The sequence below is a fragment of the Ochotona curzoniae genome, unplaced genomic scaffold, assembly GCF_017591425.1.
Source record: "Ochotona curzoniae isolate NIBS_2020 unplaced genomic scaffold, NIBS_Ocur_1.0 scaffold_4506, whole genome shotgun sequence".
Classification (NCBI taxonomy): domain Eukaryota; kingdom Metazoa; phylum Chordata; class Mammalia; order Lagomorpha; family Ochotonidae; genus Ochotona; species Ochotona curzoniae.
The window spans coordinates 47,978,888-47,993,960 of record NW_024467119.1 but is presented as its reverse complement, the minus strand read 5'-3'; the positions used below and the strand labels follow the sequence as shown (position 1 = coordinate 47,993,960).

General features: G+C 38.9%; 1 protein-coding gene across 2 annotated transcripts in view; it reads left to right on the top strand.

The window, feature by feature from the left end:
* UGT8 (UDP glycosyltransferase 8) overlaps positions 1 to 14,072 on the top strand; it is an 83,670-nt gene extending 69,598 nt beyond the window's left edge. The window contains exons 3-6 of one of the 2 annotated variants that reach the window (XM_040967051.1): positions 4,687 to 4,829; positions 6,276 to 6,352; positions 9,003 to 9,222; positions 13,173 to 14,072. In XM_040967051.1, coding sequence (XP_040822985.1) covers positions 4,687 to 4,829; positions 6,276 to 6,352; positions 9,003 to 9,222; positions 13,173 to 13,536 — 804 coding nt within the window. In that variant the 3' untranslated portion in view covers positions 13,537 to 14,072. The remainder of the gene's footprint in view (positions 1 to 4,686; positions 4,830 to 6,275; positions 6,353 to 9,002; positions 9,223 to 13,172) is intronic. The other variant, XM_040967052.1, reaches the window with a different exon arrangement.
* Positions 14,073 to 15,073: the final 1,001 nt, after the last annotated feature.

Below are 15,073 nucleotides of genomic sequence, written 5' to 3'. Positions count from 1 at the left end.
TGCAGTATTCAGAGATCATATTTAATGTTCCGAGATCCCATGATGTTAATTTTGTATCTAAATGTTCATTATGATTTTACCTATTGTATTTTGAAGAATCAATATTTCAATTTGTTGTGGTCCTGAACAAAGTAGAGCATTCCCTTGTTTCAGATCCATTAAAATGGGAAAAGAGACCCATTAATATCGCTGCTGGGAACCAGAAATGCAGCCCCTACATGCACCACCCGCGTCTCCCATCACAGTCTTTGTGTAGGATTCTTTCACAGTCCAAGCATTCCTTCCCCCAGAATGGATAGTGCTCACAAAGGGTACAGTGTTACTGGACTCCCGCAGGACCTGGCTCCCTCTCAACCACTCTGAGGGAGAGAGCTGTGTAGATTGGGTCATGGCTGCCCTGAGGACAGGGCTGATGCTAACCCAGCCGGCTCAGTCTCCCAGCATCCAAGTGCTCACACTCAGCTTAGTAAACAGAGATGTGCTTGCCACATCCACTTTTTAATTATTCTTTCACTGGTTCTTAAATAGTTACTGTAAGCTACTTTTTACAGTTCTAGAATTGGGCTTTTTTTTTGCATTTGTTTACCATGATAGGAAATTCGTGTTTTTGGAAAGGAGTCTGAGTATATAACCTGATGATTAACTTCTGGAAACATATCCAGATCTTGCTTTCTCCTCTTTTTAATGTTTTTCCATCATTATTATTTTGCATTGCCTAAATGAATTGCAAATATCACTTATTGAACAGTTGCTCCAATTCTGCTACATTGCTTCGATATTCTGACACATCTCCTTTACTCACAGGTCCTTGCTTTTCACCCCAGCTCCCCAAGAACAGTTATGTGGTGGGAGAGACCACATCTCATGGGTTGCTACTGTCCTGGGCCACATCAAACATTTCACATCCAGTCATTCTACTCAATGAAATCTGGCAATACTGGAAAAGAAACAAAAAAATCATGTTTTTTTTTTTAATCTAAAAGTTGAAAAATTCAAAAGATAGGATAGAAATGTAGCTTGATGGCCAAGATGCCCAGGAATGCATTTTTGAGTGTTTGGAAGTTCAGTACTGACTCTTGCTCCTGACAGTGGTCGTGGCTCTGGCCACTGAATTCTTGTAACCCAAGCTGGAGACCTGTATTGACTCCCCGATTTTGGCCTGGCCCTCTGTTGGAACAATACAGGGAATGAAGAAGTGAATGAGAGAATTTTCTATCTCACATTCTCTCCTCTGTCTTCTCTTTATCACTTTATCTCTTCAAACAGGTACCACTAAAGGTGAAGACTTTACCATATAGTCTGATTATGATAAGTATCATGTGTAGTATTAATTTAATGTGATAAATATAATTCATAATTACATTCCATTTTCCCACAAAAGATTTAACCCTATATGAAGATAATGTGATTTATTGTTTTTTTTTTACTGGGAAGTGTTTTTTTTCAAGTTTTCAAATTGGCATAAATTTTATTTTGTAAAATTAATAGAAAAGTACAGGTGGATATCTATATTGATCACTTAAATTGTGTGGGAATAGGATGATTCTAAAACAATACTGGTAGGATAACATAGTGAGGGGAGCTTCTACCCATGTTGCTGGTTTCCTGTTTACTATTTGATTTGTGGTTTCAGTCTGCTGACTTTGTTTACACTTTGAAAACGGGAGTTCTTTCTTTTAGACTTTGGTTCCTCTCCAGGCCCACAGCGAGGGGCTAGGGATTCAGGCTTATGATCACAGTGGTTGAAGCCAGATGCCTCTGCTGCATTCCTGCCCTGCCACCTAGTGGCGCAATGTGCACACAGCGCTGACCAGCTCAATGCGAAAACCTGAGAGTGACTTCTACAACGCGTATGTCCAGTGAACTGGGATGTTTTTCTGCAAGGCACTCCCATTTTAAAAAAAAATTACATTAACAGTGATTCCACTAGTAAAAATGGAATTGGATGAAAAAAGTCACACAAAACACAAAAATAACTTAGTAGAATCCCCAAAAAGGTAATGAGTGACATAGAACATTAGAAATATTAAACTATATTATGAAAGGGCAGCATGAAGACTTTTTGGCAGCGGCACAAGAATACACAGTATTCTGTGGTGGGACACAATAGAATCTAGACATGGAGAGAGTGTGACACCCCTGCTCACTGAAGAGAGGAAAGAATATTTAGTAAAGGATGCTGAGAAGCCTGCTGATCATATGTTTAAAAAATAGAAGGACTGGTATTGCGGCTAAGGAAATTGAGCTGTTGCTTACCGTATTAGTATCCCGTATTGGAGTGTTCGTTCAAGTCCCTGCCACTTTTCTTCCCATGCAGCATCCTGTTAGTCGTGCACCTGCGAAGGCAGCAGAAAATGGACCAAGTGCTTGAGCCCTTGACATCCATTTGGGAGATACAAGTGGAATTTCCGGCTGCTGGTTTCAGTCCGGGTCCCCATTTTCTGTCTATCTGTCTGTCTTGCTCTCTATCTCTCCATTGCTGTTTCAACTCAATCAATCAATCTTGAAAGAAAAAAATACAGAAGAATACCAAACTGTACTTTTTCTTTAAAGTAAATTCTAAGTGGATGAAACGTTAAGTCATTAAAAATGATCATGTAAATTACAAAAAAAAAGTAAAATACGGACTGTTTGAAAGATGAAATGGAAAAGGCTTGCTGCATAGGGTTAGAAATGCTGAAGCCACTTCATAAATGATGCTTTATCTGGCAAATGACAGAGTTGAAAGAAATTTATAAAATCACAGTTACTTGAAAGATAAGTACCAAATTCAATTTTTAGAGGTTAAATGACACTATATTGACCTTCTCTCTGTAGAGCATTACAGAATTTATATGATAAAAAACTTTTAGTTTATGTTTCTCTGATGAATCATGTGAGATCAACCAACTTCCTTTTTACCATTTTCTTTCTTATGAAGAAGCAATTGTTTTCTCAACATTTATTGTGGGTTATTCCCTTTCTATTTTGTTTCAGTATTAATCATATATAAAAATTATGTCAGTCTAATTGCTGCTCTCTTGTTTTTTATAAAATGTCTTTTGAACTCCAGAAGTTTGTTATGCAGTGAAATCTGTCTTGGGGACTTCTGGAGTCTGTCTAGCATAGGAATTCCCCACAATCAAAGTGCTGTGTGTGTGTGTGTGTGTGTGTGTGTGTGTGTGTTTTCATCAAGGTATATTGTAGTTCAATCTAACTCTCTAACTGTTCTCTGACTTATGATAGTGGATGGATTGAATTGCATTTTCCCTGAGTTGGCAACTGATGGGCTTTCTTGCCTGCTAATGAAAGTTCATGTTAGCACAACAAGTATGTCTGTGGGCACCCTTCTGGTAACATCCAAAACTTTGAGAGCAATGCTTCAGAATTCAGACAATGTTAACATTTCCTATTCAGCCATGACCTATACTTCTCCATTTACTCAGGTTTGCTTTTAGTTCTTTCATTCAATTACGTGATTCCTATCTATACATTTGTGTTAGTGTTCAGTATGCATCAATTTTATTGCTGTTGTGATTGAAATTTTAAGCCTAATTTTCTAGATCTGATATTCGTTTCGAGAGCAAGAGGATTCTAAAAATTCAATTATTTATATCGAACACATGTATTATGAAGAGATTTTTGGGGGAAAAACCTTATTAAATCAGCTCTACTTTATAACTGGTGGGGCCTTCAATTCCACAGAATCCTCTATATGGAAGTCCTTGAGGTGATTAGATGTACAGACTTTTCATGAAGTTCCAAGTTCAAATTCTTTGCCTTGAGGTCAGGGAATTTAAACTCCTCCAGTCTCTGGCTACTGTAAGTATTCTGGCCTCCTGGGTCTTGTTGGCAGAACCCACATGTTCCCATAAAGCATTTGTCATGCCGGTCCTCTGTGCTTTCACGATGAAGGTGAACTCGCCAGGAGGGAAATGTCCCAGAGCACACACCTTGTCTGGCCCGCATTCCTCGTATTCATCTCCCATTTGGGAAACGGCATGTTGGATCTCACCTTGGGGCCTCCCTCTCCCTTCTAAGCTGAGTTTTATTGTCTAAAACTACTAAGGAGATTTCCTGAAGGAAAGTTATTTGTTAAAAATATTATTATGAGCAATCATTCTGGCAGGAAAAATCTAGAAAACTAGCCACATGCATTGTGTCAGGCAGAACACAGAACAAACAATTGACACTGTTGAAATGGAAAAATCTTGTAAATCCTAGTGAGGCAAAATTTAGAGAATACTCTCAATCTCATATTTGCCAGGTATGTTTCAGGGTGTTTGCTAATAATGGACCCCCAAAACTTCATCTTTAGAGAACTTGATGTTAGATGATTACCTATTTTAAGGGAAGCAAGCCCTAGGGATAATTAAGCTGTAAAGTAATACATTTGTGGATATACTTATTGTGCAGTATCCCTTAGCTACAAATAGGGTTATAATAAAAGGATTATGTGACAAAGTTGTAAGTGATGTGATCATCGCAACTCATTTTACCTGAACAAAAGACCTTTGAGGATCTATGAAATATGACTGTGATATTTCGCTCTTCCCATTAGGAATGCGGAGTGGCCCAGAACCACTCTGACAGTTATTTAGAGGACCAAAGTTGAAGGCTTTTAAAGAAAAAAACTGGACTATTGACAGCATTAATTATAAACTTTACGGATCTTCATAAAATCACCTGCCCTATTTTGATTTACAGGATCTCCAACAGTGGGTAAATGGTGCTAGCGAACATGGCTTTGTGCTGGTCTCATTTGGAGCGGGTGTCAAATATCTGTCAGAAGACATTGCTAACAAACTTGCGGGAGCTCTGGGGAGACTGCCTCAAAAAGTGCTTTGGAGGTAAGGCCGTAATACAGGTGGCTTCTTCGCTGTGACTGTTCCACATCCCCTCGTTAACCACGTGGCAAAACACAGCGCTTTGGCAGCTTGTGCAAGATGATGCTGACTCTTCATTGTATTTCTTAATGAGTTCAAGTCTAGAGCTTGATTCATAAAACTCCATGACGAATGAGAGATCTCTGGCCTGTCGCACAGAAAAGAGGTGATTCAGGATGATTGATTTATTCTAGGTTCAGATGAATTTGTAATCATCTTTCAAATTTTTACTTTCATTTTCTCTTGTTATTTCCTTAAAAATAATATAATTTCATATTTTTCTGTATAGTCCTTTAAACCAGTTTTGAATGACCAAGACAGATGCATAAATAAATAGGTAACATATATTCTATATCTTTTTAAGGCTTCCACTTTTTCTCCTTTAAAATGCATATATATATATATATTCTTGTCCAAGTAGCAAAGATGTTAAAAAAAAATCAGCAGTTAGCCATAAACACTCGTTATGACACATCCAAAGGTTGGCATGAAGATCCTTTGGATGGTGCTAACAGCTTTCTGTGTGTGACGTTTCCAGCCCTATGTTTAAAGCATCAACCTGAATCCTTTAATTAGCATGTATTTATGTAGTACCTGCCACGGCTGCCGGGCTCTGTGGATGTGTTGGTGAACACTGTCAGCACCCCGGAGCCCCACAGTTAGAAAAGTATCTCAAGATGTGACAGGTGGGCCGTGAGTAATGAGGGTTTTCCCTTTAGAGTGACTCCTGCACTTGTTTAGCTTGCACATGTCATGGCTGAGCTAAGTTGAAACAGGTTTGCATGATTATTTTACTCTAACGTTTCATGACCTGTCTCTTCAGATTCTAGTCTCCCACCTTTCCTCTTTGGGCTTAAACCAGAAAGCAACCGTTCTACTTTGAAGGACAGTCTGTGTGTGCTCAGCCCAGATTCTCAATCATTATACACCTTCATGGCTTACCTTTTGAAGAGCAGCCAGGGTGTAGCCTATTCATGTCCTTTCTTGCACAGAACTCCTATATGGTGCCCAGCTAAAGAAACACACTTTCTGGTTTCGTTCAATCTTGCACCTGCCCTCAGGCTCCAGTGTTAAGGGAAGACCACTGACTGTCCAGCGGTGCCTGTCCTGGCCCTTTGTTTTAGTTGCTGAGGACTGTGGCAGATGCCTGCTGCTATAGGCTGATTTGTTCCTTTCACTTCTTTGTTTAGAGGAGCCATCATAATATAGATTCGTATCAAAGCACATTATTTCCTAAATGGAAGAAAGCTTTGGTTAAGAAGGATGTTAATTAATGTTTGTTGCTGTTGAAACATGGCTTAATTTTTTAAATACATGGATTATTGGAAATGTGATCATTTAACTGGATAGCCAAAACCATGAGCTAAGTTTTGATGTTTTGAAAAGCTTCTTGTCTGGTGTACATTTCAGATTTTCTGGAACCAAACCAAAGAATCTAGGAAACAACACTAAGCTCATAGAATGGTTACCACAAAATGACCTGCTGGGTAAGTTTGTAACATGAGGATGACTACTTGACCATTAAAATTTAATTGTGTAAACAGATTTTTGTGTTTAAGTAGTTCATACCGTATCACTATAGTTTAGGAGAGAGTCATGTTTTATCTGGCATCTTGAGTTGTAAATTTCTTTTTCTTTTTAGATTTATTTATTTTTATCTTTGTTGGAAAGGCAGATACACAGAGAGGATTTACACAGGGAATGATCCTCCATCTGCTGAACCACTCTGCAATTAGCTGCAATGGCCACAGCTGAGTTGACCTCAAACCAGGAACCAGGAATTTCTTCCTGGCCTCCCACATGGGTGAAAGGTGCTAAGGCTCCAGGCTGACCTTGACTGCCTTCCCAGGCCACAAACAAGGAGCTGGAAAGGAAGTGGAGCAGCTGGGATAAGAACCAGAGCCCATATGGGATCCTGGTGTATGCAAGGCTAGGACCTAAACCACTAGGCCACTGCGCCGGACCTTCAAGTTGTAAACTTCAACCCAACATTTCATGTCTTTATTGGAAAACAATTTGTAGAATATGTTAGTCAGGATTATAAATTACAATTGTTAGTTCAGTCACCAATTTTAATTATCTGGTAAGTATAGTTAAGTTAATGTAAATTAGCACTCAAGAAAGCTGTACTTGACTAATCTCATTGGGTAAATGTGATATTGGAACAACAAACATACAAATTTGTATGACAGTTGTGTCTCAAAATCTAGGAAAGTTAGAAATGTTTTATCTATCTGAAACCAAAAAAAGTAGTAGATCAGGGAAATTGCTGATTTGTTTTAGCTCTTAGTTATCTGCCTCAGTTTTCTCCTAAATCAGCAGGTGTTGTAGAAATACAGTGTTTCTTTTGACTTATTTTTTGAGATTTTTATCTTCAACTGAAAAAAGTTATCACATGCATATCTTTTATGTGTAATTAAATCTAAATAAATTAACCTTTTATTTAGAAACCATGCCTAGTAAAAATACAGTTTTGGTCATTAAATATTTTGAAAGTATAATGTCATAGCTATCGATTAATATAATTTTCATTACAATTATAAATAGATTATGATTTGAACAGTATTAGCCACTCTTTATAATACTAATATAAGGTTCAGGTGACCTTAAATTAGATTAAATTTTTGAAAAGAGGCTTTTAGAATGTATTTCTTCTTAATTTTTAACTTTTTGAATGGCTGGGTTACAGGGATAGAGACAGAAACAAATCTTCCATCCACTGGTTCTCAGTTTGTTGTTGCATCAGGAGGGCCTGGAACTCCATCCAGGTCTTCCACGTGGGTGGGAAGGGTCCGGATGTTTGGGCCGTCTTTCAGTGCTTTCCAAGCCATGTTATCAGGGACCTAGTTTGAAAATGAAACAGCTAGGACTCTAAGTGTAGCTCTAATGTATAATGCATGTGCTGCAGGCAGCAACTTACTCTGCTGCATCACAGTGACAGCCCCTAAATCATGTTTTCTAGAAACTACATAGATCCCCTTAAAAATCAGCAAACTGAATTTTGTGACTATGAAGCAGTCAAGTTATATGTAATACCCATACACTACGTATATAATATATGCATATACATAATATATACATGCATTTTATATATGCATTGTGTGTGTAACCTATGTACACACATCTTCATGTAACTTTCAGTATGAGGAAGTTTAAAACATATCCTGGAAAATGGACTTTGGGACAGTAAGTGCTGGGAATCCCATGCAGGCTGGGATGGACACACACTTTTTGTACCTGGTATACGTATTTAAAAGATGTGTATTTCTACCAGTTGTAATTCCTGTTTGCCCAATAACACATTTTGTAGATGCAGCCTTTGTTATCGTCACACATCATATGAAAAATTTCCCATCCTTTTATAAGACATAGGCTGTTTTGTGGGAAGGCACAATTGGATTTTGTAATGCCTCATTGATTTTGACAGGCTATTTCTTTTATTTCCATTATAAGCAACGTTGACATGATGGCCCATCTCTTATGACTGATTTTCATAAATGCGCCTTTGTTTGTATCTTTCAAAGAAATTAAAACTGTGAAACGCAGGTGCAGACATACTTAAATGTTGCAAAATCATGATACTGCACAATGTTTGTTGAGATAAACACATAAACTCTGTGGACTTTTAGAATCCTGTACTATGTTTATACATAATTATTTTTACAAAGACTGTTTGAATTTAATATTGGCAAATGTCTGTATAGCCAAAAAGTAGGTGTCAAGTTGTAGTAGAATATGGGGGATTCTTGTTCTTGTTTGACATTTTTGCTTTCCTTGGCTACCTACTTGTTATTGGCCATTTACGTGTGTGACAGTACTCGGGTGACGTGATTGGGCGAAAGTTACAATATTCTCTTTAAAGCTACACATTTCAGCAACGTAAAATGCTTTTGACTGACACAAACTGATAATTACATGTATACCAGTTAAATAGGTCCAGAGCAAGAAATGGCAAAACTGTACTTTAAAATCATATATATACATAATGTGTTTTATTGTAGGGTGGACTTTTTAAAAATTCATGGAAAATTGTAATATATTTTATAGTTTATGTTATTATAAACTATGGCTGTATAAGATAATCTCTATTCTGAAATAATAGCATTATAAATTGTTTCCTTTTTCATCCTTGTTTAGGGCATTCAAATATTAAAGCCTTCCTGAGCCATGGTGGGTTGAACAGTATTTTTGAAACTATGTACCATGGTGTGCCTGTGGTAGGAATCCCACTTTTTGGAGATCATTATGATACAATGACCCGTGTTCAGGCAAAAGGCATGGGAATATTGCTGGAGTGGAAGACAGTTACCGAAGGAGAGCTATATGAAGCATTGGTGAAAGTTATCAATAATCCCAGGTAAGGCTTCAAATAATACCAAATATCTTTAGTTACATATACATCATTCATAAATATAGATCCCAAAACATGTTGTCAATAGCTAGTTACTATAAGCAAATTATTAATAGGTAAGCTATGGGAATATCCTTAGAGTTCCTGTGATAATACATTGTACATGAATTGTTTAATTTGGAAAATAAAAACCGTAGTGATTTCACCCTCCTTATGTTTACCCTGAGGAAACAGCTGTTAAGATTTACCACACTGAGGACAGGGGATATGTAACGGGAAAAAGCATTAGGTCAAACTATGTGTGTTTTTTTTTTATTGGAAAGGCGGATATACAGAGAGGAGAGACAGAGAGGAAGATCTTCCGTCCGATGATTCACTCCCCAAGTGAGCACAACGGCCGATGCTATGCCGATCCAAAGCCAGGAGCCTCTTCCGGGTCTCCCACGCGGGTGCAGGTTCCCAAAGTTTTGGGCCGTCCTTGACTGCTTCCCCGGGCCACAGGCAGGGAGCTGGAAGGGAAGCGGGGCTGCCGGGATAGAACCGGCGCCCATATGGGATCCTGGGCGTGCAAGGCGAGGACCTTAACCACTGCGCCACTGTGCCTGGGCCCAGAGTCTAGAGATTTTTAACTTTAAAATAATGTAACAGGCCCGGCACAGTAGCCTAGCAGTTAAAGTCTTTGCCTTGCAAGCGCTAGGATCTCGTATGGGTGCCGGTTCTAATCCTGGCAGCCCCACTTCCCATCCAGCTCCCTGCTTGTGGTCTGGGAAAGCAGTCGAGGATGGCCCAAAGCCTTGGGACCCTGTACCCGCCTGGGAGACCTGAAAGAGGCTCCTGGCTCCTGACTTCGAATCGGATCAGCTCCGGCCATTGCAACTGTTTGGAGAATGAATCAAAGAGTGAAAGAGCTTGCTGTCTCTTCTCTTCTTTGTATATCTGACATTCTAATACTACTACTACTAATAATAATGAAAAACCAGAATGAATAAAAAAATTAAAAAAACAAACAGAATGTAAGGAGGAAGAGAGTTGAGCCCTACTACATAGCTCATGTCCAAGCTGTGGCCACCTTTTAACAGAAGACATGCTTCATGTCAAATGTAGTGTGCAGGTGTTGTCAGCCTCTCAAAGTAGTTATTTTCACTAAGAGGTACTTTTCTAATAGAGTCTTGGGAGAGATGCTGAGTGGCATACGTGATCCCGTCAATAACATTGTTCACTGTTTAAATTCACACCGCAACCTTCCTATTAGTGAAGAGAGTTTTTGAATTGAAAGAAAAACTATGCTAAAAGCGCAGAGTAATGTCAAGGCTAGTTCCAGCATAGAAAATAATTCCTTGTCTAAAATCGACCTTTCACAACCTCAGCATCCCTTCCCAACTGACCCATGAACTTGTGAAGAGGGAAGTGGCACAAAATGAGATTGTCAGGAAGCAGCCAGCTTTCAGGGTCTGCTCCCGGTGAGCAGTGAGTGTCTCAGTGAGAATCTGGGTTCTCTTCAGCTCGGGTAAGGCATGCCCAGGGTCTTCCTCCTGGGTCAGGGGGATATATACGTACATTTCCACCTGTATACACATACAAGATTTCTACAAAAATGTGAAAGTTGAAATAAAAGCTTAGCTTAGTGCAACATTTCTTGAACTCCAAATATGTGTGGGTTAGTAAAAAATTCATGAATCTGCATATTTTGAAAAAAAATGTTGCAAGGGTTTAGAAATTGTTTCTCCAATAAGTTAAAGTTGTTCTTTAGTTTCACTGTCCATTAACTTTAAAAAAAGGCCAAACACTAGATTTATTTTTTGAAAGAATCAGAGAGAGGGAACAAAAGAAAGAGAAGAAAGAAGATTATCTTCCATCTCTTGGTTCACTTCCCAGAAGGCTACAGTAGCCAGTGTTGGGCTGCTCAAAGCCAGGAGCCAGCAACTTCAGCTGGGTCTCCCACATGGGTGAGAAGGGCCCAGGCACTTAGCCATCTTCCAGTGCTTTTCACAGCCACATTAATAGGGAAACGGATTGGAAGTGGAGCAGCCAGGGAACAAACCAGAGCCCATATGGAACACCAGTGTTGCAGGCTGAGGCTTTATCCACTGCACCACAATATCTGTCTGTATTTATGAAATTCTCAAAATCTCCATCATAGATAAAAAATAGTATAGTTACCTGTTGAAATTATAAGTGATTTACTTTTTTCAAAAGAATTATTTTTATTGGAAAATCAGAATTAAAGAGAGAAGAAGAAACAAGAGTCTGAGAGATCTTCCATCTGCTGGTTCACTTCCCGTATGGTCTTGATGGCCAGAGCTGAGTTGATCCAAAGCCAGGAGCCACTAGGTTCTTCTGAGTCTCCCACGTAGGTGCAGGGGCCAAGGACCTAAGCCATCCTCTGCTGCTTTCCCAGCTCCCAGGCTGGGAGCTGCATTAGAAGTGGAGCAGCTGGGATCTGAACAGGAGCCCATATGGGATGTTGCTGCTGCAAGCGGAGGTTTAACATACTATGGCATGGTATCAGCCCTAAGTGATTTACTTTTATTCTCCGGGGCTTTTCTGACAAATAAGAGGAACATGCAGAAGTTTCATACAAAGTTATCACTTACTTAACAGTGTGCAAAGTGTTTCCTCGCAGGAATGCTCATGGATATCTGTTTAACTCCTCATTGGACAGAGGGTGGCAGCCACAGGGACACTAAAGTACCCGAGGTGCAAGAGTTCTGTTTATTTTTAAACACTTCTTTTGTCTTTTTCTTCAAACAGATCATTGGAGTTTATTGTCGAAAACACCCACTTTCTACTTTGGAATTTTAAAGATGCCCTTTTCTTGATAAGAGTTTTCACAAATTCTGGAGTAATAGAAGTTATTAACTTTGCTTTTTGCCGCCAATTAGAAATAATTTTAAGTTACAAATCAAGGTGAACATGATCTCTCACTGCCTGTTTTTCCACTTCACACAACTGGTTTTATTGTGTGTCAGTAACCTTGTCATAAAGCATAGATGAGGGAGGAAATGTGCCCATTGAAAATTACACTATTCCATATTATGTGGTTCTCATGAAAGAAATATAAGGAAAAGCCTTGATTTGATCTTTCCCTCAGACCAAAACTCCTGCTCTTCACACTTTGCAAACTTGCTTTCATTTATTCAGGTTTAATGTTTAGGGTTAGAGATAAACCATGGAGAGTGTTATCAAATCAACTCATACATGTGGAGGTAGCTTTTTCATTAATAACTGTAATCTCCTGCTTCACACTCCAACTACTTCTAGATCCTTCCATTGCATTCCAATCTGTCATGAGTGTTTTCCAGGATGTTCTGGATCCTGTGTCTCTGTGTCGTGTTAACTGGCTATGTCATACGAGTCACACATGTTAGAAACATTGTAATTATATCTGCGTATGATGTCACACATGACTTCATGGGTTGGAGCATTTCTCAACCCGTGTTTGGATGTGTAATAAATATTCTCATGCCATCACTTAATACTGCTTTCAATTAAAAGAAAATTCAGTGTCACAGCTAAAAAAATGTAGAACAAAATCTTAAAAATTTACATTTTTTTCCCCTCCGTCCTCTTTTTTTTTTTAAACAATTAACTGAATGAACTCTACTTCTTGCTTGAGAGCACTTGATGAATAGTATTTAAAAGCTTATGAAGAGCACAGCTATGCGTGAAGCAGTGAGGAAAGAGTGAGGAATATGGAGCCTTAAGTTTGAATCTCAATTTCAACTTTGTAATCATAGCCAGATTATTGAATCTCTTGGATTTATTTTTCTTACCAGTATAAAATATTTTCGTTGGCTTACTGTAAGATTAAGCTTTTCAAGCACTTAACATGATGTAGGTGCTTGGTAAAGGATTCTTGCTTTAATTTTACCAATTTTAAAATTGAGAGATGCATCGATAGAGAACCTTGTGAATAGAGAAGCTTGACCGCTCTGTGTTTTTCCCTTGCCACATAGCTACCGTCAGAGGGCCCAGAAGCTTTCAGAAATTCACAAGGACCAGCCTGGCCACCCTGTCAATCGCACTGTCTACTGGATAGATTACATTCTCCGCCACAATGGAGCCCACCACCTGCGTGCCGCAGTCCATCAGATCTCGTTCTTCCAGTATTTTTTACTAGATGTTGCTCTTGTGCTTTCGCTCGGGGGTGCTTTATTGTACTTCCTCTTGTCCCGGGTGACAAAGTTCATCTACAGAAAAATCAAAAGCCTGTGCTCTAGAAATAAGCATAGTGCAGTCAATGGACATTACCACAACGGGATCCTCAATGGCAAGTATAAAAGAAATGGCCATATTAAACATGAAAAGAAGGTGAAATGAGCCAACACGGCCCGCGTAATAGAAACAAATTGGTTCAGTCATTGAATCTTTACTGCTATAATTTAGTCTAACAGCTACTAAAAGGGAAACATCAGTAAAAACAATTCTAACAGTCCCTTATCAGATCTTACTAATGAAATTCTGTGGAATGAGGAAGGCTGCAAGCAGCACAAACCTAAAATGCAAAAAAAAAAGTGTTTTCAAACACTGATGTTGTAGTGAGTTTGGGCACTGAACCTCTTAGAAGCCTTAATTATTTAAATCAGTTAAGCAACCATGTCAGACCTTAGTTTTGAATCTTGTCGTGTGCGTGTCCCAGATAAGGAATGGTTTCCGTCCTCTTAGTAAGAGTTGAGTGTGGGTGCGCATGCGTGTATCCTGAGTTTTGGCTGCTCACTGTTGTTTGTTGAGGATAAACCACATTTAAAACTGAAGTAAACAAGCAGGTTCCACATGGTTCTCTTCCGGCATTTAATGTGCGTGAATCCAGAACACAAACGTGCAAAAATACTTTCCCCTAGAAACTGAATACAGAGAAAGAAACTGAGAAGCTTGAAGGTCTGGATTTTTTTTGCTGTTCTTGTATTCCTTGCTTGTTTTCCTTTGCTCACAGACTGTGAATACTTGTGCAAGGAGAACATGTAATGAAGCAAATGTATCATTACCTGTCACATTTCACTTTTCATCTCCTCGCAATAATTTTCCTCTCGAAAAAATTCAGTTTTTTAAATATGTCATTGTAACGGAAACCGTTATGTTAATTGAGTCATTAAGATAAAGCAAAAAGGCTATGACTTTCATTCAGAATACTAAAAATTACTGTCTGTAATGACATTTTTAAAGAGGATCAGTGCTTGAATGTGTATGTAACCAATGGCTTTTCTATAATGTAACTTTAGAATGTTGAGGTTACATGTCCAGAGTTTGAACTTTGAAATCTCATCTCATGCCGGTTGTTGTCTGGGCCACACAATCTATGCTCCATAGGTGCCAACACTATCTTTACATGTGATGTTTGCAGTTCTGCATTTTGGTACCTGCTTTTGTCTGAAGAGGCATGAGATTTTGCTAGCAAATCAGATTTTACAGTGACACAAAAACAGGACAGATAAGTTGTACCATTTATTTGTTAGAAGGAGTTCCTCCTTGTGTCTTCACCGTTTTACCCCCTCCCACTTCAGCAGCCTTTTGCAGGAATTGTGGCTGACATGGAACGGTGGCAGTATTCAGGTGGGAGCAGGGATGCAACTAATAGGCATCGTAAATCAGGACCTCCCTGCTGAACCATTCACTTGTTGGCAACTATGGGTTTATTCCATGTCATTCTGTTTACTTAGCATTTGCACTACACATGTTGAGTGTATGCTTTATTTATTTGTAGTTTGAAAACCCATGTCTGACAGCTGAGAGTAGAAAAATACATTTACCCAAGATCATTCAAGAATGTGGAAGAGTTTTGAAAAATTCTAGAATGCTGTAAATCCTTGTCATACACTATGACATACAACTTCAGTACACTCCCACCAGGAGCCACTCT